The following is a 25,956-nucleotide window of genomic DNA, read 5'->3' as shown; positions in this document are numbered from 1 at the left end:
TGATTTACATATACAGCTTTTTGTTTTTAAAAGAAACTGTGGGGTCACTTGCAGTAGTAGAGACAGTACTTGAATAGCCTTTTTAAAGAGGACCTTTCACCACTTTTGGGCACATGCAGTTTTATATACTGCCAGAATTCAGCGCACTGTCGGCTTTCTGGCAGTATATAAAACTGCATGTGCCCAAAAGTGGTGAAAGGTCCTCTTTAAAGGCCAGGCATACGTTTAGCTAAAAATGCATTTTACAAAAAGCAGTTACCTGGAAAGCGCGTGGACCCTATAGACTATAATGGGGTCTGCGTGGTGTCCGCACAAATCATTTGGAGAGAAAAAGGCTGCTTGCAGTACTTTTCGCTTCGTATATTTCTTGCGGAAACCATGAACCCCATTATAGTCTATGGGTCCGCCGATGTCGCAGGGACGTCGGAGCCGGCGAGGACTTCTGGCAAAAGAAGAGATCAGAACAGCTGGACCGCACCGTGCCTGGAGACACCGGAGCACCAGGGACTTATTATTGTTCAATTTTTTTTATGTAGATTGTGAGACCCATCAGTGTGTCTTTGGCGCGTGGGAGGAAATCCACACAAACGTGGGGAGATGATATTATGGTTTAATATTTTTTTTTCAAATTCCCCGGCCTACTTTAAAAAATAATTTTTATCCTGGAGAACCTGTTTACTTCAGAATATTCTCCTCATGTATACCTGTGGCTGAGGGGTCAAACACAGTGTGAACAGAGCCTATATAAAATAAAAAATTATATATATATATATATATATATATATATATATCACAATTAAAAAAAATCCAGCCATAATTTACCTCAGCTGTAGTGTATATTATCACCTGCCTCATAAGCGCTTTATTTAATGGTAAGTAGTGGCCAGCACTATCCTGAGACCTTGTCAGAAGATTATCACTATGTCCTCCATTACATTTGACCAGGCAGCGCCGCCATTTTGTGACGTTCACATTCCGGGCTCTGTCCCAGGATGCCTGACTAGTTGTGACAGAGCCCCCGCTACTGAAGAGGACTTGTCTCAGGACTATCTGAAAGGTAGCAGCAAAAACGTCCAGGAGCCCGACGGAAACTACCTCAGAATCCCGACCTCACTAGCCGGAAGAAGACTTTCCCGCCTGACGGAGTCCTCCTCAGAGGAGCGGGACATTGCCTCAGTGCGGGTGTCGGCGGAGAGTCAGGACTGAGGTGACTACTTTCTTCTTCTCCGGTGACTTATGGCCACTAATCTCGTATCTTAGACTCCTCAGGTGACATTATGGCCACTTCGGTGCCTTTTTACGCGTAGACACACTGGTTGTGAGGTGACAGGACGTTCCCGCCCAGCGCTGGGTCTTTGTGAGTGGGCGGGGCCTGGCGTCCATTACAGGAGCCGTAATCTGATCACCTAAAATGGCGGCTGTCCATTCTTCTGTATTGTTGTGTGGTATTATGTGCCCTTTGTTTTGTCACAGTCCCTACCCCCGGTTAGCTTCATCATATACATTGACCTGAGGGTCTGTGGCAGTGTGTGGGGTCTTCTGGGCTCATGTGAATGATTTATAATCTGTGGTGGAGATTTATTAACCACTTCAGTACCGGGCCAACTTGTGGTCCAGGACCAGACACATTTTCAGGGTTTTTGGTATGTGCGGTTTTAAGGGCTGTAAAATTTTTCTCGTATGTCTCAGTCAACTAATTTTTGCGTCTTTTTTCGGGGACACATAGGGCTTTATTTTTATGTTGTTTTTATTATCAAATGTGTTTTAATTTTTTTTTATATCCGGGAAAATATAAACATAATAGGAGGGAAATTGTGTCTGGTTTTCAATTTATTTTTTATTTATTTTATTTGCTGCAAAACACAGCACTAAATAGTAATAAACTAAGCGCTCGTTCACACAGGCACAGAGGGGGGCGGATTATGGTGCGGAATCCACGTCATAATCCGCCCCCTCACAATGGTGGTCTATGGAGACCATTGGCGATCTTTTTTCTGCGAACAGGAACAAAAAAAGAAGTGAGCTACCCTTTCTTGAGGTGGACGCTGTGGCGAAAATCGTCACGTCCGCCTCAAGACAATCCCTCTGGACTAGGCAACATGCCGCTCACAGAAAAAAAAAGCGAGCTGCCCTTTCTTCAGGCGGATGCAGCCTCCGGATTAGGCCCATTCATTTTGGGGCCTTCCCGCGTAAAAAATCAGGACCAAGATACGCTATTCCGCCCCCGTGTGAACTAGGCCTAAGGCTCCACAATGTGAAAATGCTACATTTTTGGCTGCTGTGGAAACAAACCGTTGCGCTTTACAGTACCGCTAAGGCAAGATTCACATCTGTGTTCTGTGAACGTTTGGGGATGCCATCAATGTAAGCAAGTCTTTCCTCTGCATTTTCTGGGTGAAAACCAGGCGGTCCCCTTTATAATCTATGGAATCTACGGGTTTAACTGCGTTTTAATCCGATAGGGTTTTTCGTTTATCGAGTCCACAAGTGGACCTGAAGAACGGAAACCCGAATGCTAGTGTGAATCTAGCATCAAGTGGATTCAATTTTATTACTTTGTTCAGCACCTTGCAGTAAAAAAAAACAGTTGCATGAGCTGCTTTTTCAGGAACGTAGCTTGTTAATTTTAGCTGCAGAATCTCAAGCATTTTACCTTAGGGGAAGGACATAGGCAGAAAAACAATGCCAACAAGGAAAAACATTCTTGGAAAAAAAAAAAGTTGCTCATATTCACTGTGTTTCACTACGTGGGACCATAGGATGGGTTCACAGTGCTTCTTTTGGAGCTGTTTTTTTTATATATAAGTACTCTGTTCACATCTGCAATATTTTTTTTCGTTCTGCTCGGTTTTAGTGGCAAAGCAAATGAGCCATATGAAGGGCTTAAATTCCTTTGGACAGACCCTGTTGACCATAATGTGGTCACTCGGTTTTCCAATTTTTTATGGCGTCTTCGTCGCAGATGTAACAGCTTTGGTTTCTATATACGGTCAGGCTGAGTCAAATAGGTTGTCCAGGCTACAATATTATTTTTAATTAGACAGACCAAGGTGAAATTAAAAAAAAAAAAAAAGACATAAGTTGCTGTCCTTGGTGCTCTGGTGCCTCCGTTTGCTGTCTGGTCCTGCAGCTCTGTTGTTTACCAGTAGAAGTCCCCGTCACACGTGACCGCTGAGGCCAATCAGCAGCCTAAAGAAGGACCCAGGACATCACAGCCCGTGAAGAATCCCACTTCAAGAAGACAGCTGAGCAGCAGGACTAGACTGCACTGGGAGGACAGCGGGGACAGATGAGTGTTTGTTTTTTTTTCACCTCCTCTAATTAAAAAGTACCGTATTTTTCGCACTATAAGACGCACTTTTTTCCCCAAAAATTTTTGGGGAAAAGAAGGGTGCGTCTTATAGTCTGAAGGTGGCGCCTGGCATCCGCTGTAATAGAGAGGCGGAAGCCAGCAAGTGATAAACACCATTACAGGTGCCGGGGCCTGAGACATCGCTGCGCTCCTCTGCCCTGCATGAAGCCAGCAGGGGCTCCTCCGTCCCCCCGCCGCTGGCTTCATGAAGGGCAGAGGATCGTAGCGATGTCTCAGGCCCCGGCGTCTATCCCTCCCCGGCATCCGCCTCTCTAGTACAGCGGATGCCGGGTCAGTATCCGTGGCCCCTTCTCCCCCGGGGCCGGTCCCCACCGGCCCCGTACCTGTAAAGTTGCAGGCCAGCTCCTGCGCGGCGATATCGCAGGAGCCGACCTGTCTGGTTGACAGCCGGGAGCCTAATGAGGCTCCCCAGCCTGTCACGGCTATATTAGTATTGCGGCTGGTCTCTATGACCAGCCGCCGTAATACTAATATACAGAATGTCCCATAGACGGCAATACAGTTGTATTGCCGTCTATGGGACTTGCGATCAAGTGACCGCAGGTTCAAGCCCCCGGGGGGGAATAAAATAGTAAAAAAAAAAAAAAATCTTTAAAAATATGAAATGTATAAAAGTTCTAAATCACCTCCTGTTTTTTTTTTTCAATACAAGGTGATCTAAGCAATAGATATCCCCCAAAATGGTATAACTAAAAAGTACAGCTGGCCCCGCAAAAAAAAAACGCTCTATGCGTCCCCGTACAGCTGCAGGGTCACCTATCAATGTGGCCTTGCAGCTGTTGCAAAACTACAACTCCCATATATTAAATATTTTACCAGTTTTTGCTTCAAAATTTTTTTTCCCTATTTTCCTCCTCTAAATCCAGTGCGTCTTATAGTCCGAAAAATACGGTATTTTAACCTGGACAATCCTTTTAAAGCTGGTGTTAGTATTCCAGTCTGAAAGGGGCTCTATCAGCAAATTATGCTGATAGAGCCCCACATATGCGTGAATAGCCTTTTAAAAGGCCATTCAGGCATTGCTAATGTTATATTAAACTACCCCCCCCCCCCCCCCAGTTTAAAATAATACCCCCCCAAAAAAATGATAATATGATATGAATATAAGAATATGATAATCATGCACGCTGGGCGGGCATGCACAGTCCGACGTCATCTTTAGCAACGCCTACATCTTCTTGCAGTGATGTCCTCGGGTCCCGTCTTCCTCGTCTTCTTCTTCCGGCATCATTGCTTATAATCCCGCGCCGGCGCAGTAGCAGGGGAACTGAGCATGCTACTCCTTGCTACTCCTGCTACTCCTTGGGTCCCGTCTTTCTCGTCTTCAATCCGGCGCAGTAGCAGGGGAACTGAGCATACTCAGTTCTCCTGCTACTGTGCCGGCGAGGGATTACAAGCAATGACGCCGGAAGAAGAAGACAGGACCCGAGAACATCGCTGCAAGAAGAAAGAAGATGTAGGCGTGAATAAAGATGACGTCGGACCGTGCATGCCCACCCAGGGTGCATGATACGGTATGATTATCATTGTTTTTTTTAGGGTATTATTTTAAAACTGGGGGGTAGTTTAATATAACATTAGTGTTGGGGACATTAAAGAGTCCTCATAGTATGTTGCAGAGCTCCAAATTAAATAATTAGTTAACAGGCCTAGATGGACTGCAGCCATCTTGACCTGGAGAACCACACACACACACACACACGCAGCTGATAGTGTATCAAGTGAGTTCTGATTTATTGTTACAGAAGAGGCAATATTTATACAGACAAAGCAGGTTGGACTTATGACATTTCAGGATTGGGTGTGGGGTGCTGACTAATTACACTTCAACAGGAAACTACCCCCCTACAGTCACTGTATACAGTATGTGTATTTCAAGGCTCAGAAGATAATTACACATCAAAGACTTTTGTGTCACTTCTTGGATCTAACTTCCAGTGTTTCTATAGGCATCCTGTGTTACACACTCTATATTGACAAGACAGAGGTGCAGCCCTAAAGCTGATCAGATTCATGAGGATTCATTAGCATTCCATTTCCTTATTACCTAGAGAAGAAAAGGGTTTTCCTTCTTTGATCCCCATAGCATCTCCATGTTAATTAGTCTAATCACTTCCTTTTGAGACAAGACTTATCTTTGCTAGAGAAAGAGTTATGACAAAATACAAGATAGAAGATATGATTCTAACAATTAGCAATGCCTGAATGGCCTTTTTAAAGGCTATTCACGCATATGTGGGGCTCTTGACGTCATATTAAGAGAGATACCCACCTTTTTGGCTAATATTAAATGAGTCGGGCAGTCATACCCAGGTCTTTCCCCCCTCCTTTCATAGGCCTCGCTCAGTTTTTGAATTGGTTGCAGAAAATTTGTAAGGGTGTGTTCACACGGTGGAATTTGGCTCTTATTTTGAAGTGGATTCCACCTCAAATCTGTGCTAAATTCTAACCTGAATCTGCCTCTTGTTGTTACACAGCAAAGCAGGACGCTGAAAAAAGCATTCTGCGCAATGTTTCAGATTCTACAGCTGATCAGCTTATCCTGCTTATTCATATGATCAGCCATGGAAAGCCAGAGGACAGAAAAATAAAGTGGAATCTTTATTGGAAGTTTGACTTCAGCTGCAAGTTCTTTCTGCCCTCCATTGCTGCCCCAAAATCGGTGTGAACTGACCCTTATAGTCTGAAAAATACAGTAGATATACTGTGTTATAAGTACCTGGGTGTGCTCCTCAATAATAAACTAGACTGGGCTGATCACCTGGAGGCGCTGCACAGAAAGGGCCACAGCAGACTACCTGCTCAGGAGGCTGAGGACCTTCGGAGTCCAGGGGACACTTCTTAGGGCCTTTTTCAACTCTGTGTTTGCTTCTGCCATCGTTTTCAGTGTGGCCTGCTGGGGTAGCAGTATATGAACCAGGGACATAAATAGACTTGACAGGCTGATCAGAAGGGTCAGCTCTGTCCTGGGGAGCCCCCTGGACCCAGTACAGTTGGTGGGTGACAGAAGGATACTGTCCGTGGTGACCTCCATGCGGGAAAATAAATCCCACCCCATGTATGGGACCTTGATGGCACTGGGCAGCACTGTAAGTGACCGTCTGCTTCACCCCAAGTTTGAGAAGGAGCTATCGCAGGTCCTTCCTTCCAACCGCGACCAGGCTGTATAATCTACATCAGACCAAGCGAATATCACTCCGCACAGAGAACTAATGATTATGACTATGAAGTCTTCCTTCTTTCTCTTCTGTTCCTTAGCTGCTATGGACTCCTAGTATATATTCTCTTCTCAGCATATGTGTGTCTGCTTCTATAATATATTACTATGTATTATCCTGTATCTGTATTACTTTGCTGCTGTAACATACTGAAATTTCCCCACTGTGGGACTATTAAAGGATTATCTTGTCTTATCGTTGTGTGTGTGTGTGTGTGTGTGTATACATATATATATATATATATATATATATTATCAACACTTACAAAGTACAAATTTGTCTCTATTAATATGCTTTATGTATGTGGTTGACTGAATAAGTGCTATGCAGGATGTGTGAAGCTCCTGCTGGTGCAGTGTATAGGGATGTGTCTACACTTGTGACGTCGGGTGTTTGGTGACTCATTAAGGAAATACATTTGTTTTCATTTTCAGGAACATGGTCTGTGGCTGAAGCAACAGAAGCCGGATCTGCTTATACTCAGAGAACTTGTGAGTTTTTATATTACTGTCTGGCATATATTAGCTGTATTTTTACAGATGTCCACCTGTCTATATCTTAAAAGGGGTTATAGGTACACAAAGAGGGATCTCTCAGGACAGAGGCACTATTTGTGCAGGGTGATCTATCTTGAGAGCAAGGGTGTAGATGCAACAGGACTGGGCTACTTCTGCCCTCTCCCCTTCACATCTGCACCTACAGAAGTTTAACATAAGTATAACTTCATATCTCCACCCCTGTTCAGCTCTTATTTTGCAGTACTGTTCTGACCCCATAGGATCTATGGTATTTACTATAGTAATCATACATATTTGTCTGCCTCATTGAAACTGCCCAGTCATAACAGTGAGAAATGAGGTGCCAGAAACCTGGAAAACCCATAGGTTTGGCTTCACAGCTTATAAATATATATGTAGAGAGAGAGAGAGAGATAAACTAGAAAATATGGATGTTTAAATTGAAGATATATAAAATTACCACAAAAAGTATTAAAAAAATAAAAAATAACATTGGCCCAAATTTACTATTACGTTTACAGCTAGACTCTGACGAAAATTTGGTGCATCTTGTTTGAGCTGAAATGTTTTGATTTGCTAGTTGTGGATGTGGATTCTGAAAAATAGGGGTCAGAAACGTATAATACAATTCTGATTCAAGTAAAAGGTAGAAATAAACGTAGACTAGACCATGGAAAGATACGCTAGATATATCCAGCACCATTCACACTGTCTTACTTATTAGTGAATATGGGCCAGTGTGTTAAGGATCCCAAAATGTCTTTTTTGGCAGAATCCCTATAAGGCTGGGGCCCCACATTGCGGAAACGCAGCTTTTTTTGTTGCAGATTTTGTTTTTTGCGTTTTTTGGAGCCAAAGCCAGGAGTGGATTGAGCAGAAGGGAGACGTATAAGAGCTTCCTATAAATATTCCATTCCTTATGCAGCCATTCTTGGCTTTGGCTCAAAAAAACCAACAAAATCTGCAACAAAAAAAAGCTGCGTTTCCGCAACATGGGGCCTCAGCCTAAATATAACCCATGAACTATTATGTTGTCAGAGTGAAAGTAAAAGCAAGTGAGGAGTCAGAATGAAGACGTGTAGAAAACTAAGGGAGTTTCTTCTGATGTCAGCAGTGTTTGTCAGGAATATTGTGAAAAGAATATACCTGGTCTTGGGCAGATTTCCTAATCTCCAGTGTATTGGCACCACGGAAAACCAGAATTAGTTCTCACCCAGTCCATCAGAAGCTGTTTTTATTCAATTGTGAGAAGTGTTTTGGTTTTTTTGTTTTGGTTTTTTTAAACACACTTCAAACTAAATGGGGAAATTTATTAAAGGGGATGTCGAGGCTGAACTTTTAAAGTTTAAATGTGTGGGGGGCAGTGGGAAAAAAAAAACACAAAACATACTCACTAGAGATGAGCGAACACTGTTCGGATCAGCCGATCCGAACAGCACGCTCCCATAGAAATGAATGGAAGCACCTGGCACGCAGACTTTGCCGGCCGCTTAACGCCCGCGTGACGGCCGCTTCCATTCATTTCTATGTGAGCGTGCTGTGCGGAACGGCTGTTCTGAACAGTGTTCGCTCATCTCTAATACTCACATGTTCCAGTTGCTCCTTTTGTCGCCCCGCGGGTCCCTGGTTTGTTTACTCTCCATGGTCTCCTCAGGCATTGTGCTGAAGTCACTGAAAGGCCTCGCCACCATATCGTGTGTCTTCACCCTAAAAATCTGCTGCACAGCTGAATTGCATTGTAAATATGAGCTTAGGAAAAAAAAGCACAATATAAACAGTCTGAGATTGCCCGTATGTGATCATGTTCACTATCCCTAGGTTTTTGCTGCCATTACCAGGTGTGGATCGTAAAACAAGAAAAATGTTTAAGATCAGGTGTTGTTCTATATATTTTTTTCTTCTTCAGTGGACTCCTGATTTTAAGGTAGTGACACACCTTGAGGTGGCAATAGCCACAGCCACATTCAGGCCCTGGGTTGCTCCATCAGTGAAATACTGGTGAATTTCCCCTGTACATCATTGTTGGGCATGTGGTCACAGCACACAACCTGGTACGTGGTGTGTTAGCATCCTAATCTCAATAAATCTGACAAACTCTGAAGTGGAATCTGATCATGTTCGGGCATCTTAAGGATTGGTTTACAGTGGGGGTTTTTTCCACAAAAAGGCGTATAAAGATTTTGTGGAGAAAAGTACTGCATAAACCCATCCTAAGGGTCCATTACTACATAGCAGCAACCACATGTGAACATACAGGTATGTGTAATTGTACAATCACTGGTGGTAATCAATTATTACGGTACATTTACAGGTTTTTACACAAAATTTTTGAAGGCGGAATTAAAGTGGATGGAAAAAAAAAGTTGGAGAAATGGCAATGCAATTTTGCTCAAAACAAACATATCCTTAACGTTTTGCAGTTCTCCAGCACAAAAAGCGCTATTTGAACCCAGCCGAAAGTCTGAGGCCTTATTTCCACTTCTACATTTTGCTGTTTTCGGGTCGTGTGCGCTATGTGGTTTATAACATTAGTCATGCTTGTGAATAACGGATCAACTTTAAAAGAAATAATAATAATAATAATTCTTACACTTTGCCATGCCTATGGGTCAGTGAAAAACTAACTGCGGTGTTGCCATTTTTTATGGACCCATAGCCTTTAATGCAACTCATTGTTCTGCAAAATGGACCAACTTAGAGCAGGTGTCTCTGTGTGTGGTGACACACTATGTACCTGGGACACATCTATAGCTAGAGTCAGTCTCTGGCTGCCATTTTCACTTCTGCAAAAGGTTGTGTTGCAAATGATGCATTTTTGCTCAAAAGCGCACTGTGTAAACACAGCCTAAGTGCATATTATTATGGGCTGAGGGTTTCCCCACATTGCGGAAACGCAGCTTTTTTTGTTGCAGATTTTGTTGCGTTTTTTGGAGCCAAAGCCAGGAGTGAATTGAGCAGAAAGGAGACGCATAAGAGCTTCGGCTTTGGCTCAAAAAAAACAACAAAATCTGCAACAAAAAAATGCTGTGTTTCCACAACATGGGGCCTCAGCCTAAATATAACCCATGAACGTTGTCAGAGTGAAAGTAAAAGCAAGTGAGGAGTCAGAATGGAGACGTGTAGGAAACTAAGGGAGTTTCTTCTGATGTCAGCAGTGTTTGTCAGGAATATTGTGAAAAGAATATACCTGGTCTTGGGCAAATTTCCTAATCCATAATCCAAGTGAAATTCATCCGTGTCATAAGCAATCACAGACAGGATGTGGCTATAGCCGCATAGGTACACAGCATATCACCACCCTAAATGTATCCTTAGGGGAGGTTCTCACCTTTCAGACTCCCCAGACTTCGTGTTGTGAATGGACAGGTTCCTGCACGGTTCTTTCCATTCATTTTTATGGGAGTAAAGAAAAAACACTCAATCATTTTCAGAACTCCAATAGTTGCCAATGAGCAGCCACCTCTCCTTTCACCCTGGTCGCAGAACCTGTTGTAACAGGGGGCCAAGGACTCCTGTTCCTGGTGGACATTTTGAAGTATTTCTTGTGAATTTTCCTAAATGTCTGTCATGAGACTGAGAAGTTGAATTGTAACAAACACTCAGCTGTGCACGTAGCACTTGACTTGAATTGTTTTTTAGCCATTGAATATATGGAAGAAGGCTATGCCTCTGCTATGAGATAGTGGTGAGGACTAGTGTTACAGAGGTGCTGAACTGGTATAATTATATAATGCTTTATTAATGTAAGACCGTATAGTTTAGTAAAAGTTTCACCAGTTTCAGGTGTATTGCCATTTATGACTAATTTTATCTTTACTATCTTTACTTTGGCATCACATATGCTTCATATTTGCAGAATACCATGGAGCTTTCACAATTCGTGGACAGTGTGTGCAGACCCCTCTATGAGCAGTTGGTCATCTTGTTCCATGACCATGAGTGTGCCCAATGTGAGGGAACAGACGGCGTCATTCAGTACAGCACTTTACCCTTGTGTCACATTGTAGACGCCATACTCAGCCACATGAAGTATTGCCGTTCCGGGATGACCTGCCAAGGTAATATCATGTCAACCACAGTCATACTAACTACATTGTTAATATATACTGTATATAAAAATATATATATATGTACATGTAGTGCAAATAAGGGGAAGGCCATGTCCATAATCTCAAGTTAGAAGCTGGCGAGTTGTCAAATACTGGGACAGTTGGGTGGTCCTTATTGTCTCCACTATTACCGTATATACTCGCGTATAAGCCAAATTCTTCAGCACAGTTTTTGTGCTGAAAAAGCCCCCCTCGGCATATACTCGAGTCAAGCAAAAAAAAAAATTATTTTTTTTTTTGGGAGGGGGTCTATGACAAGCCGCAATAGTAATATATAGTAACTTCCATAAAATAGTGGGGAAAAAAAAGAAGCTTTAAAAAAAATTATAAAAAAATAAAGTAAATAAAAGTGGTAAATCCCTCCTTTCCCTAGAATACATATAAAAGTAGAAAATGACTGTGAAACACAAACACATTAGGTATCCCTGTGTCTGAGAGTGCCCGGTCTACTGAATATAGGGGATCTGCCGTGCTCCTGTTCTGTCAGGAAGGGGTTAATAGGAGCACTGCAGATACCCTATACACAGCCAGGCTGAATTTCAAGTGGGGGGAAAAAAAACAGTCCTCAAGCTCAGGGAAGGGGCAGACAGACAACCAAAACACCCCCTCCCCATCACCCAGCAACTACTGCACCCAAAAACTCCGACCATTTTAATTTTTGAAATTTTCCAATAGCTGCTGCATTTCCCCCTCTCGGCTTATACTCGAGTCAATAAATTTTCCCAGTTTTTTTGTGGTAAAATTAGGGGCCTCAGCTTATATTCGGGTCGGCTTATACTCGGGTATATACGGTATTATATTATCCACTATAAATAGGTCAAAAGGAATGTAAGCTGCTGCAAGACAACTCCAACAGTAAATTATCTCTTGTGGAAATATCTTCATGACTGGTCCTTCTTTTAATACCTTCCAGATTTTTCATCCAATATGTATGCCCATCTTTGTAAACATATCTATACAGCAAGCACGGCACTGCCTGTAAGCATTGTCCACCAATCCCTTTACCCACTGACGCTCAAGAGTCATTGATATTAGAAAGATTTAGAAAAGCTATTTTTACAATAAATACCTGAAAAGTGGAAAAACATCTGTTAGGCATTATACACACAGCTGTGCCATTTTTTCATGGTCCATGAAAATCAGCAGTGTCTGTCAGTGCGAGTCTTGCACAAACGGGGATTATTCACATGGAAGCGAATAGCATACATGGCCATCACACGGCCATTATATAACCCACTTATATCAATGTGTCTATTTTCATGGCTTTGTCTATAGAGCAGGTCTATTTTTTTTTTTTTTTTTTTTTTTTTTTTTTTTGATGCACATGTAAACAGCCATGTGAGTAAACTCACTGAAATTACTCTCTTCTTGGCCGTGTGACATGTGAGTAAGCCCTTAAGCTACAGTTGCACAAAAGAGGTGCAAAATGGACGCAAAAAATTGCTGTCTTGTACCCAAGGGGCACCCGTTTTCACGGATCCCACATATATTTCACTGGATGGAGGGATCTGTGGAAACAGACAAAAATAGAACCTGACCTATATTTTTACAGATTGTGACAACGAACAGGCAAAAAAATGGTCATGTCCATAGCCCCTGTTCACTGACAGTGAAATTAATGTGCCATGTGACGTCAGTTTATAGAACAGACGTCACATGGCCGTTATTCACTGGCATGTGAATGTAGCTTTAGACATAAATTTATAACAATGCCCTGGATATATATTAGACATATTAGAGATAAAATCTGTAAATAGGAATTTGAAATACATAGAAAACCAGCTGTAGGGTAAAAGCGATGGGCATATTGCTATGTCAAGGAAAGTGTGTGACTGTAATACAGAGGGGACCTGCTGCCCAGCATGGACACTGTACCCGCTGACACCCATCATTGTCAGGTTATTAGTTACCTATATCTCAGGAATAAAGTTTCCCCTCATTCCGGGAGTTTCCAAGGGTGAGTTACTGTATGTTGGAGGACGATCGCATGTTTATGTGTTTACTTCAGTCAGATATTTGTGGGCTTTTTTTTTTTTTTTTTTTTTTGTATGAAACTTCCTAACATACATTATATTGTTAGTTCCCGGTTGTTCTTCTGCAAGAATAATTGTGTCACATTGGAAGAGCTGCAGAAAGAAAGAGTGCCCTTTCACTTTCAACCTAAGTAAAGACCGCAAGCGAAAGACACAGGTAACATAAATAATTGGTTAAAAATCAGATTCTTTCTGTCACAGCCCATGCTACCTTACCACAACCAAAGTACAAAATACCTACAATTTTTGCGGGGGTCTTAGTGGGTGTACAGTAATCTTAAATAGATGGTTTAAAATTGTGGACGTACCGGGGGGTAGATCATCAAACTTTGAAGATGCCATTCAGAATCATTGTTAGAGATGACGTTTTACCTTTTTTACTAGTAAATGTAATTGTGTTTTCTGGCACTATTTAGTTGCACTTACAAGAAGAAATTAAATCCTTCTCATCTGTGGAAAGCACCTGCCATCACCTCTATAACCAGCTCATCCTCCAGTTCTGCAAACACAAATGTGACATGTGTGCAAAAATACCCTATCAACATTACAGTGATCTGCCCCTGTGCCACAGCGTGGACACCATACTCAGCCACATGAAGTACTGCAGAGCGGGCATGTCCTGTGAAAGTAAGTCTACACTCAAAAATATATCATGCTTTTCAGGCTCAGGATTAAATAAAAGTATCTGTTCATTGTGACTGGAGTCCTAGTGCACATGCCTGACGGAACGGATGGAGATTGCAGAGTATAGTCATTTCCTTAGAAGTGAATGGAACAGTAGTCACATATACTGTATTAAGGGCTTGTGCACACAGGCACTAAGGGGGGCGGATTATGGCGCGTAATCCACGTCATAATCCGCCCCCTCACAATGGTGGTCTATGTAGCATGCTGCACGGAAAAAAGAAGCGGGCTGCCCTTTCTTCGGGCGGCTTCCACTGCTTGACAAGCCGGAGCGTCCACCTGGCGGCAGCAACCTCCGGAGGTAGCCCATTCATTTGAGCCTGCTTTGGAGGGGGAAGCCATGGCAGACGGGTTTTGACCCAAGAGTGACACGGCTCGCCGCGTCACTCTCAGTGCCAAATTCCGCCATACTGCCCGCCGTGTGAACTTAGCCTTAATTTCCACTCTGTGTCGAAAAGGAATTCAGAGACCCCTATTTTCAAGATTACATGAGTGTGACCACACATGGTCAAGCACCTATTCCCCATACCATGCGTATGCAGGGTGGATACTGAAGAACTTACCCTTTAGTGTGCACACTTATGGACCAGGATCACTACTGACTCACTTCTCCAAAATACAATTTCCCCTAACCATGGGAATTTCCAAGGGTAAATTCTCATTAAAGAAATTCCTAAAGTTTGTGTGCAGACACAGCTTGAATGTTTTCACTTTGTTTTCCAACTAGATGTTATGAGCTGTTGTGTCATTTCTTGTCATCCATAGTTCCCGGATGCCCTGATTCACGTGCAATCTTTTCACATTGGAAAGCTTGCAAGCAGAAGGATTGCCCTGTAGTCTGGAACCTGAGGAAAGATTGCAAGCAAAATACTCTGGTAATTCACAATTGTTATTCTATGTGAAGCGTCAGTACAGAAAATTTGATTTTTTTTTTTTTTTTTTCTTTAACCCACATTTTTATTAACTGTGTTGGGGGTTTTTTCTGACATCAAACCCAGAATACCATTAAACCTTCTTTCATTGAAAGGCTTTTATTTTTTTTAAAGGAATCTTCAACCAACAAAATCGCGTCCACATCGCTTGCAGTATTTAAAGGATCAGTTAAAAAAACGGACACATTAGCATCAGTTGGTGTCAGTTTATACGGTACTATTCCGTTATCGGGCCAGCAGCAGCGCAGTTCAGCAGCAGCTTTCGGGACAGCAGTTCAGCAGCGGGAATTACAATGACATCCGAGGACTGCTGGCCCGATGCTTGTGCCCAGTAACCAGTACATCGATGACCCCCCTCCCCCATCCTTCTCCTCCTGCCAGTGCTGCCCCCCAGCTCTCCTTACATCTTCCCCGTACCCTCTCCCCGCCACACGACTAGGCCTCACCTCAGCGCTAGTACCGAGACCGAAAGGAAAGACACCGGGGCTCAATCCAGGCCCTGACAAGAAACACGCCGACTATAGGAACGGTGAGCTACAGCGAGCCGGAGGGACAAACTTTCTGCAGCGTCCGGCGGCTATCTAGTAGCATTCATTGCTCAAGATTTACGGTGAGGCCTATTACAGGGAGAGGGTACGGGGCAGATGTAAGAAGAGCTGGGGGGCAGCACTGGAAGGAAGAGGAGGATGAGGGCATCGATCGATGTACTGCCTACTACACACAAGCACGGCCTCTATCATCGGGCCAGCATCGGCTTAGTCATGTGGCGGGGAGAGGGTACGGGGTAGATGTAAGGAGAGCTGGGGGGCAGCACTGGAAGGAGGAGGAGATGGAGGGGGGGTCATTGATGTACTGGCTACTGGGCACAAGCATCGGGCCAGCAGTCCTCGGATGTCATTGTAATTCCCGCTGCTGAACTGAACTGCTGTCCCGAAAGCTGGTGCTGAAATGCGCTGCTGCTGGCCCGATAACGGAATAGTACCGTTTATACTTTATGCTGTTTCTGCTCCCTGAGCGTGCGCAGAAAAAAACAGACACAAAGTAACGGACAGTAACTGATGGCTATCAGTTACTGTCCTTTATATGTCTGTTGCCCATAGACCTCAATGTTAAAAACCTAATGGACACTTGCTGTCCGTTTTTTCAAACGGACAGAAACGTCGTGCATGTAGGATTTTTTTTGTCCGCTTGAAAAAACGGACATGGGTGTAAACGGACACTAAGGGGACGTTCACACTACGTTGGTGTCCGCTCAGCAGTGTCCATGGCTATTGTCCGTACCAGATTTTAGCAACGGTCACTAGCTGGTCCATTTGCAATTTCCATTCATTCCAATGGGATTTTATCTTGTGTCCTTTAGGGCTCATTCACATCTGCGCCCGTACTCCGTTCTGCAGGTTTCTGTTTCCTGCACAAAACGGGCAGGAGATGGAAACCTGCCGGAATGTTTCAAGCCCATTCATTCAAATGGGCTTGAAAAATCTCCAGCCGTGTGCGCCGGTGAGCGTTTTATGCGCTCCGCAGTGAAACCGTTTTTTTAAAACCGGACACCGAGTCGGACATGCAGTATTCTGTGTCCGGTTTAAAAAAAAAAAAAAAATGGTTTCGCCGTGGAGCGCATAAAACTCTCACCGGTGCTCACGGCCAGACTCGGCATGACAGGTTTCCGTCTTTTGCATGCAGAAGACGGAAACCTGAGAACGGAGATCAAACGCTGGTGTGAACCCAGCGTTATTGGCATATGGGGAAAAAAGTTGATTGAAAGTTTCTTGACAGGAGTGTTGCAACAGCAAAACATTAGTTGCTAGTAAAGACACGCCTGTAGGCACATAGAAATACAGTACACACGGGTGTATTGAGGTTGGGTTGTGGATAGTATAGTTATTGCTAGGGATATTAGTCCAGGTAGGGGAACTGCCTTAGTGTTGACAGATGATGGAGCTAAAGCCTAGTAAGTCAGAGTCCTATAGAGATAAAAGAGGAGCTTGATGGCTCTTTCATCAGCAGCATTATAATATTATACCAGGGGTAGAGCTAGAGCAACCATGAGATCTTAACGAGGCTCAGTTGTTTATGGTACTGCATCAAGTGGCATCAATGAAGGACCCTCCGAAAGAAAAGGTGCATAGTTAATAAGTCTGAAAAAGTCCAGTTTATAATCCGACAGTGGTAATCCAGAGGAAGACAAAAACCCCTGTGAGGCAAACGTCTTTTATCCCACATTAAAGTAAAATTTATCCAAATTGGGCAATCAGTATAAATTCAAGCATCGTCATCCCATATGCAAGGTAGGAGAATGTGTATACCTCTGGAGCTGGATAGTGATATGATGTTTTACATGTGTGTTGCCAATCTTGGCCCAACATGGGAGGTACAGAACTGGCGTAAAACAGGTGGGTTCAGCTGTCTCCATAATTTCCAACCACAATAGCTGAAATGGGAAATAACCCTTTTACATACAATAATTGACCTACCACACCCATACTATAATTTATCCATCCTTTACATATGTGAACTATATTTACAGTATATACTCGAGTATAAACCAACCCGAATATAAGCCGAGGCCCCTAATTTTACCACAAAATATTTGGAAAACTTATTGACTCAAGTATAAGCTGAGGGGGGGAAATGTAGCAGTTGCTGGAAAATTTCAAAAATTAAAATGTTTGGAGTTTTTGGGTGCAGTAGTTGCTGGGGAAGGGGAGGAGGTGTTTTGGTTGTCTGTCTGCCCCTTCTCTGAGCTTGAGGACTGGGGTTTTTTTTTCTTTCACTCAGCCTGGCTGAATATAGGGTATCTGCAGTGCTCCTTCCTGACAGAAGAGGAGCACTGCAGATACCCTATATTCAGTAGACCCTATATTCAGACACAGGGATACCTAATGTGTATGTGTTTCACAGTAATTTTCTACTTTTATATGTATTCTAGGGAAAGGAGGGATTTAGAACTTTTATTTACTTTATTATTTTATTATATTTTTTTTAAAGCTTCTTTTTTTTCACTATCTTATGGGAGATTCTATACATTACTATTGCGGCTGGTCATGGACCCCCCCCCCAAAATAAAAAAAATATATAAATATACACATATAATTTTTTTTTTTTTTTTTTTTTTTTTTTGCTTGACTCAAGTATAAGCTGAAAAATTCAGCTTATACTTGAGTATATACATATATACTATATATATATAGCTGGTAATCTCTGTTCTATCTGCCAGGCCTTAGATACAGAGATTGGCTTCTCTGTCACAAAATGATCACTGGCATCTTTAAGGACACTTTCTGTAAGTCAGACACCTCCTAGGTCCCCTCCACTGGCACAGGATGGATCGGCACCAGTATCCTGTGTGCATCCTGGTCTTCTCACTCAGGCATTGTTAGAAGATTGTTGCACACAGGATCAGTTCCACATTGGCTGTGTCTGGGTTGATCCTTCTTGCAGCCATCTCTAGAAAAGGGACATGGCTGGAACCAGATAAGTTTGCTTCACGTAGGTAATGGTTAGTTAAACTTTAGTTTCAGCTTTAATATTTGCAATTTATTTATCATGTTTGTTTTTTTTTGTCCTTCCTCACAGAAGCGATTGCACCAGAAAGCCATATTGCCATCCGTCATGCGTGTTAATCGGCAGACGGCTAAGAAATATCGCCAGATGCTGTTTTTGATGTATCACTCCTGGACCTGCATGTGTCGTCAAGAGTTTGGTGGGATATTTTGTGCCTCTGACCTTCCTCAGTGCCAGTCAATGCAGACCTTGCTCAAACACACCATGTCATGTGAGGAAGAACATCGCTGCAAGTGTAAGATGGTGACAAACAAAGCATATTAAAGATTATTTTTCATTTATCATTATTTTAAGACTTTTAAGTCGTTTTAGAAAGAGCTGTTTTACGTCGTAAAAAAGTGGCACTAAAAAATATAATCTTGTGGATGTCACTGCACTGCCTCAGTGCTTTTCTGTGGAGATTGTTCTTAATTTGATCTGATTAAGAATTCTGACTTTTCTCCTGCTAGGAAAACATTGAAATCACACACTGGTGTGGTATTGTCACAAACTTTCCTCAATTCCCAGGGCTTAACACTAAGCTTATTTGTTACAGAGATTTTTAGAGCTTATTAATTGATGACGTACCCTGTGGATAGTGATAAATTGTGATCTTGGAACAATCCCTTTAAGGTGTAGTTTTGAAGCTATGTTTTTATGCTTAAAGGGATCCTATCGCTCACACAATTTTTTTCTAGGTACCACGATGGAATAGCCTTAAGAAAGGCTATTCTTCTCCTATCTTTCGTTGTCTTCTCCGCGCCGCCTGTTCTCCTCAGTATGCAAATTAACTGAGGAGAACAGCACTGGGGGCGGCCCCAATGCTGCGAGAGAACTCTCTCCAGCGCCACCTCCATCTTCATCAGCAATGTCCTCTTCAGCCTCTTCTTCCGACAGTGGCTTGTAACTTCTAGGCCTTGGGCAGAGCAGACTGTGCATGCCCACAGGCCACAAGAAAATGGCTGCTTGCACAGTATTGTAAGTGGCCATTTTCTCGTGGCCTGTGGGCATGCACAGTCTGCTCTGCCCCAGGCCTAGAAGTTACAAGAGGCTGAAGAGGACGCTGCTGATGAAGATGGAGGCGGTGCTGGAGAGAGTTCTCTCGCATTATTGGGGACGCACCCAGTGCTGTTTGTGTGCAAGTGATAAGATCCCTTTAAATCTGTGAACTTTGATGTGAAGTCTATTAAAAAGTCCATATATACTTGTATATTTCAGATCCTGACTGTACCATTGCCAGATTCCTCTTCATGCACTACATGACCTGTATACGCCATGAGTGTCCAATATGTTGGCCTGTGAGGAGTGTGATAAAACAGCTTTGTAAGTATTATCAGTCTTGCAAGTGGAAAACTCTGCCATTGAGCTTTGGAATAGTTGCAGAAATGTTCTGTTTGCATTTCCCCTCCACTTATAAGTATCTGCAATTTTAGGAGTCGCACTGTGGAAATATAGAGGAGTCAGAGTGGGTGGTTTACCCTGTTAGACTGTGTATGTGACCCCTTCATACAACTGATCAGTGATGGTGTCAGACCACACTAATCTGATAAAACACATCACCTGTTCTCCAAAACAGCAGAATCCACTCACAGTGTACTCTCTAAAGAGCACCCTATGTAACCTTATCTCCTCCCCTCCAAAAATTGTTATAACCTCTAAGTATGGAAAAACCAGCCACTCATAGACTTAAATGTGGAAAATCAAGAAATCTCGAAATTACATTTTCAGATAATGTTTTAGTATTGCATTTCACACACTGGTTTTATACCGTACTATCGAGATTGGCAATGTTTGGGGATAGGAGAAGCGTGTAGTACTATGTTATTTTGCTGGCATTGCACATAATCACTCGGGGTTATTCACAGACAATATCTGATATGTCCTATATGTGGCTTTTTCTTTATATGACCTAACAGTGGATGGGTGCAATGCATATAAACATGTCTTATGTTGCAGGTGGCACTAAGGACTGCTCCACCAGCCGTCCATTTAACAAATGCTGGGAGGGAATACCGATCGCCGCCACTTCTTCCTCTGAAGAGTAAGTGACTGACATTATATCGGAGCTATATCTGATACACAGAATCTCTAACCAGGCTATTTATTTTCATTTTTATTAATCCAACAGTGTAACAGAACCGAGGTTTACCGTACAGACCTACAGGTGGCTTCTCGCAAAGGACAAGCCACTGATCGGTCCACCTTTGTTCCAAAAACAAAATCCACAAAAGAGGTATTGTATATGATGAAAACAAGGAAACGCCAAGAACGGAGAGTTTACATTTACTCTTTGTCCACCATTGCCCATTGTTATGACTCCAACTTCAACAGGTCCATTCACATACTTGAATTTTTTTTGTCACCCTTCAATCAACAATCTTAATTCTAGCTAGAAGACTCTGGCCCAGATTTACTGATGGTTAGACAATGTAATCTAAGACTAGGCAATTTTAAAATGAGATAGATTTATCACAGGTGTCTGATGCTTGATGATAGATCTGATGTATCTCTACACTATCTGTTTATACTATCTTTTATTGGGTTTACCCTGAGCACAGTGCCATAAAAGAGGGCAAGCTCCTATTTATTACTGAGATAAGAGAGAGTCAGATGGATTGATTTGAGGTTAGGTAAGTGTATATGAAATAGACATATAGCTATGAGATAGATAGATAGATAGATAGATAGATAGATAGATAGATAGATAGATAGATAGATACAGTCCTATGAAAAAGTTTGGGCACCCCTATTAATCTTAATCATTTTTAGTTCTAAATATTTTGGTGTTTGCAACAGCCATTTCAGTTTGATATATCTAATAACTGATGGACACAGTAATTTCAGGATTGAAATGAGGTTTATTGTACTAACAGAAAATGCGCAATATGCATTAAACCAAAATTTGACCGGTGCAAAAATATGGGCACCTCAACAGAAAAGTGACATTAATATTTAGTACATCCTCCTTTTGCAAAGATAACAGCCTCTAGTCGCTTCCTGTAGCTTTTAATCAGTTCCTGGATCCTGGATGAAGGTATTTTGGACCATTTCTTTCTACAAAACAATTCAAGTTCAGTTAAGTTTGATGGTCGCCGAACATGGACAGCCCGCTCTCAAATGATCTGAAAACAAAGATTGTTCAACATAGTTGTTCAGGGGAAGGATACAAAACGTTGTCTCAGAGATTTAACCTGTCAGTTTCCACTGTGAGGAACATAGTAAGGAAATGGAAGACCACAGGGACAGTTCTTGTTAAGCCCAGAAGTGGCAGGCCAAGAAAAATATCAGAAAGGCAGAGAAGAAGAATGGTGAGAACAGTCAAGGACAATCCACAGACCACCTCCAAAGAGCTGCAGCATCATCTTGCTGCAGATGGTGTCACTGTGCATCGGTCAACTATACAGCGCACTTTGCACAAATAGAAGCTGTATGGGAGAGTGATGAAAAAGAAGCCGTTTCTGCACGTACGCCACAAATAGAGTTGCCTGAGGTATGAAAAAGCACATTTGGACAAGGCAGCTTCATTTTGGAAACAAAAATTGAGTTGTTTGGTTATAAAAAAAGGCGTTATGCATGGCGTCCAAAAAGAAACAGCATTCCAAGAAAAACACATGCTACCCACTGTAAAATTTGGTGGAGGTTCCATCATGCTTTGGAGCTGTGTGGCCAATGCCGGCATCGGGAATCTTGTTAAAGTTGAGGGTCGCATGGATTCCACTCAGTATCAGCAGATTCTTGAGAATAATGTTCAAGAATCAGTGACGAAGTTGAAGTTACGCCGGGGATGGATATTTCAGCAAGACAGTGATCCAAAACACCGCTCCAAATCCTCAGGCATTCATGCAGAGGAACAATTACAATGTTCTGGAATGGCCATCCCAGTCCCCAGACCTGAATATCATTGAACATCTGTGGGATGATTTGAAGCGGGCTGTCCATGCTCGGCGACCATCTAACTTAACTGAACTTGAATTGTTTGTCCAAAATACCTTTATCCAGGAACTGATTAAAAGCTACAGGAAGCGACTGTTATCTTTGCAAAAGGAGGATCTACTAAATATTAATGTCACTTTTCTGTTGAGGTGCCCATACTTTTGCACCAGTCAAATTTTGGTTTAATGCATATTGCACATTTTCTGTTAGTACAATAAACCTCATTTCAATCCTGAAATATTACTGTGTCCATCAGTTATTAGATATATCAAACTGAAATGGCTGTTGCAAATACCAAAATATTTAGAACTAAAAATGATTAAGATTAATAGGGGTGCCCAAACTTTTTCATAGGACTGTATACATGGCCTTAAAAACTTTGGTCACGCGATGTGCTATGTTTCAGCTAGTTGGACTTTGGCATCCTGCCTGCTTTTTGAAGTTGTCTGCAGACAGACTTTGTCCTGAATCCTTAGTATAGCACCCACCTTATTCTACACTGCTGCTAATGTAACTTCTTTGTATACATAGGACTTAATAGATACAGAAAATATGGTGTACTGCAGGTTGTTCACCACAGACATCCCATAGCAGACCTACCTGTAGCAAAAACAGACCATGGCAGCTAGTTTATGCTACATCTAAGGACTGTGATTCCCAGATGGCTGACCCTGGCTTTCAGCCTTTGCATTGAAGAGGTCGAAAACTGTAGGCAATCATGCAACAGACTGACATGCTTCTTGCTTACAACCCACAGCACGAGACACTTCGCATCCCATCCACTACGCTTGTGCTGTACGTCATAGCAGGTTATCCACCAGTGATTTCAATGAAGATGTTGTCTGGGCTTAATTTTTTTATGGCCTACCCTAAGGATAGGCCATAAATACCTGATCAATAAGAGGCTAGCACGCAGCCTCCGCAGACCAATCAGCTTACAGGGCCGGAAACAGAAAGCTCCATCCACTGTATCACAGTCGAGTACCATCACTGCAGCTCTGCCCCCATTGAAGTCAGTGTGAGCTGAGCTGGAGTGAAGTCACCCAAGCACTATACAGTGGACTGAGCTTTCTTCTTCCGGCCCTGTATAATACACAGGATGGGCCCTAGAAGCAACTCCTTACAGTTAATTGGTCCTGGTGTAAGCCCTCTACCTATGAGGTATATATGGCCTGAGGATAGGCCATTAAAAAATTAAGCCCTTGGGGCAACATGGTGCTTGCAACTCTGGAGTCCTCGGCTCTGATCCTGCCAGGAACAACATCTGCAAGGAGTTTGTATGCTCTCCCTGTGTTTGTGTGGATTTCCTCCCATACTCCAAGGACATACTGATAGGGAAAAATGTACATTAAAAAAATAAATGTAAATAAGCCCTTAAATGGGACAACCCCTTTGAAACGTTTGCACCAATTGCATTTGTTATTCTTAAGGTCATAAATGGTTTAGAGGTTGTACTCCATTGACTCCATCATGACTTTGTTTCCTCCTACCAGGGGATGCACTTCTAGAAGATGGAAGAAGAAATCCAGAATCATGTGCAGCTGGGTGAGAAGGCATCCTTATAGATGGAGACACTATATATCCCCACGTGTCCAACTGCAGTCCAGAGGAATAGACCCTTCTGCTGTCCCTTACCCTCTGTAAGAAATCAGCAGCCAGAATGTTATCACTAGGTTATGTTATTGATCGTATTCTTTTCCTTTGATACTGAAGGATGATGTTTTCCAGATCCTCCAGAAGAAGTAAAGGAATGATGTTATTTCATTGCAAGTCAATCAGCAGCTTCTGGCCTTGCAACCTGTTTGTCATGTTTAATGGGATTCTATCATCCAAGAAATACATTTTTCACTAACACTATGTTGGAATAGACTTTATTAAGGTTATTTTAGTCCTATTGTTTCTGTTTTGCAGGCAGTGTTTTTTTTGTGTAAATTCGTTTTTTAGCAGATATACAAATGAAGATCACGGAGCACAGTCCCGAGCACAGCAGTGTCATAGCCTTCAGTGTGTTCACTCCCTTCTCCTTTCCGTTGTATTCATGCCCCCTCCGATGATGAGCTACCTTGTTCCGGTGGCCATCTTGGTTTTCATCCTACACGAACGTACTGTGGCTCAGTATCCTCTTGTAGTTCAAATGAAAACCAAGGTGGCCACCAGAGCGTGCACTGTCGGCTCTGCCTGAACCCAAAGTGGTAGAGCTGACAGCATATGCGCGAGATTGCGATTTTGCTGAAGTCTGACAGTGCTGATGACCCAGCAAAACAAGAGAGCTGATCATTAGAGGGGCGTAAATACAACGGACTGGAGAAGGGTGCGAACACACTGCAGGCTATGATGCTGCTGTGCTCAGAGCACAGGGAGAATACCCTCTGTGCTCCGTGATCTTCATTTGCATATCTGCTAAAAAAAAAAACTAATTTACACCAAAATTGCTTCCTGGAAAACAGAAACAAAGGTAGGACTTTATAAAGGCTGTTTCAATGTAGAGTTAGTGAAATATGTGTTTTCTGAATGATAAAATCCCTTTAACAAGCACCATATTCAGTTAAAAAAAAAAAACTGGCCCACAAGTGATTCTAGCTCTCGTTTTCCAGGAAATGTCATGTTATTGTAATGCATGGCCTGAGGATGGACCTCTGTTTAGTCTTTTAGTGATCAACCATACTGTTTCGGAGGTGCCAGGATTATGCTTTACATCCTTTGCTTAAAGGGATTACCCATCTCACACATTTATGGGATACCCAGCTCTGTAGCCCCCATCCTAAGACCAATGGGACTGGAGAAGTTATATTGCATTTATGGCTTTCTCCATTTACTTCTATGGAAGTCCTAAAAACAGACGACGCAAGCTCACTAGATGGTTTTTGGAGCTCTCTTGACAGGACAGGGATTCTTGACTCCATTCTTGAGACATAAGAATCTATAACACACTTACGGTACATCGAATGGATTTGCCATGATTGTATTGGATGGAAAGGCCCCTTTAGGTCAGGGCCATACTAGCAATCTCTGCAGGTCTCCCACAGTTTTCAGCCTGCTGAGATTACCCCACCCCCTTCAGTACCTTTGCTAAGTGCGTTTCCTTGCTGTATTTCACTGATGATCTGTTTCAAGCTGCTCCATGCTGAGCTCTCCGATTTCTACTTTGTCATTGGATATAACAGATTGTGATTGTTTTCTTGATGTTTCTTTGGATTTGCATTGTGAATTAAACCTGTTCTTTCATGTTGTTCTGCCTGACTGATAACATATCTGCAGAAAGCGTTCATGTCCTATAGTAATAACGTAATAAACTGGTACTATTTTATGTGTATATAACCAATATACGATCCCCCATTATGTCTTCATGTCCTTGCACACTATTTGTAGGTCATGAATCCCATCCCTTTTTCCTCTGGGGTATAAGATTCTGCAAACTCTGTACCTATTGTCACCCTCTCCCTTGTTAAATAAGCAGGCCAAGCTAAGCGATTTATGTGTATGAGGAGGGTTGTTGGCTGAGCAAGGCCTCATGCACATCATCACAGTTTTCCATATATAGTTGCCATTTAGGATCTATAATTGTGGGCACTATATACAGATCCATTCATTTTAGTGGCCTCATACACGTCGG

General features: G+C 42.6%; 1 protein-coding gene across 1 annotated transcript; it reads left to right on the top strand.

Moving 5' to 3' along the window:
• Positions 1-921: 921 nt before the first annotated feature.
• Positions 922-24,199, top strand: LOC142217147 (uncharacterized). The gene is made up of 12 exons (XM_075285338.1): positions 922-1,195; positions 5,851-6,035; positions 7,026-7,082; positions 10,966-11,167; positions 13,299-13,408; positions 13,668-13,878; positions 14,701-14,810; positions 18,444-18,666; positions 19,629-19,733; positions 20,367-20,451; positions 20,539-20,643; positions 23,837-24,199. The coding sequence occupies exons 1-12, from the start codon at positions 922-924 to the stop codon at positions 23,985-23,987; spliced, it is 1,818 nt and encodes a 605-aa protein (XP_075141439.1). The 3' UTR covers positions 23,988-24,199.
• The last annotated feature ends 1,757 nt before the right edge of the window (positions 24,200-25,956 follow it).

This window comes from Leptodactylus fuscus, chromosome 8, assembly GCF_031893055.1.
Source record: "Leptodactylus fuscus isolate aLepFus1 chromosome 8, aLepFus1.hap2, whole genome shotgun sequence".
Lineage (NCBI taxonomy): Eukaryota > Metazoa > Chordata > Amphibia > Anura > Leptodactylidae > Leptodactylus > Leptodactylus fuscus.
The sequence above is the reverse complement of the archived record's forward strand: the minus strand, read 5'-3'. Positions and strand labels throughout refer to the sequence as shown.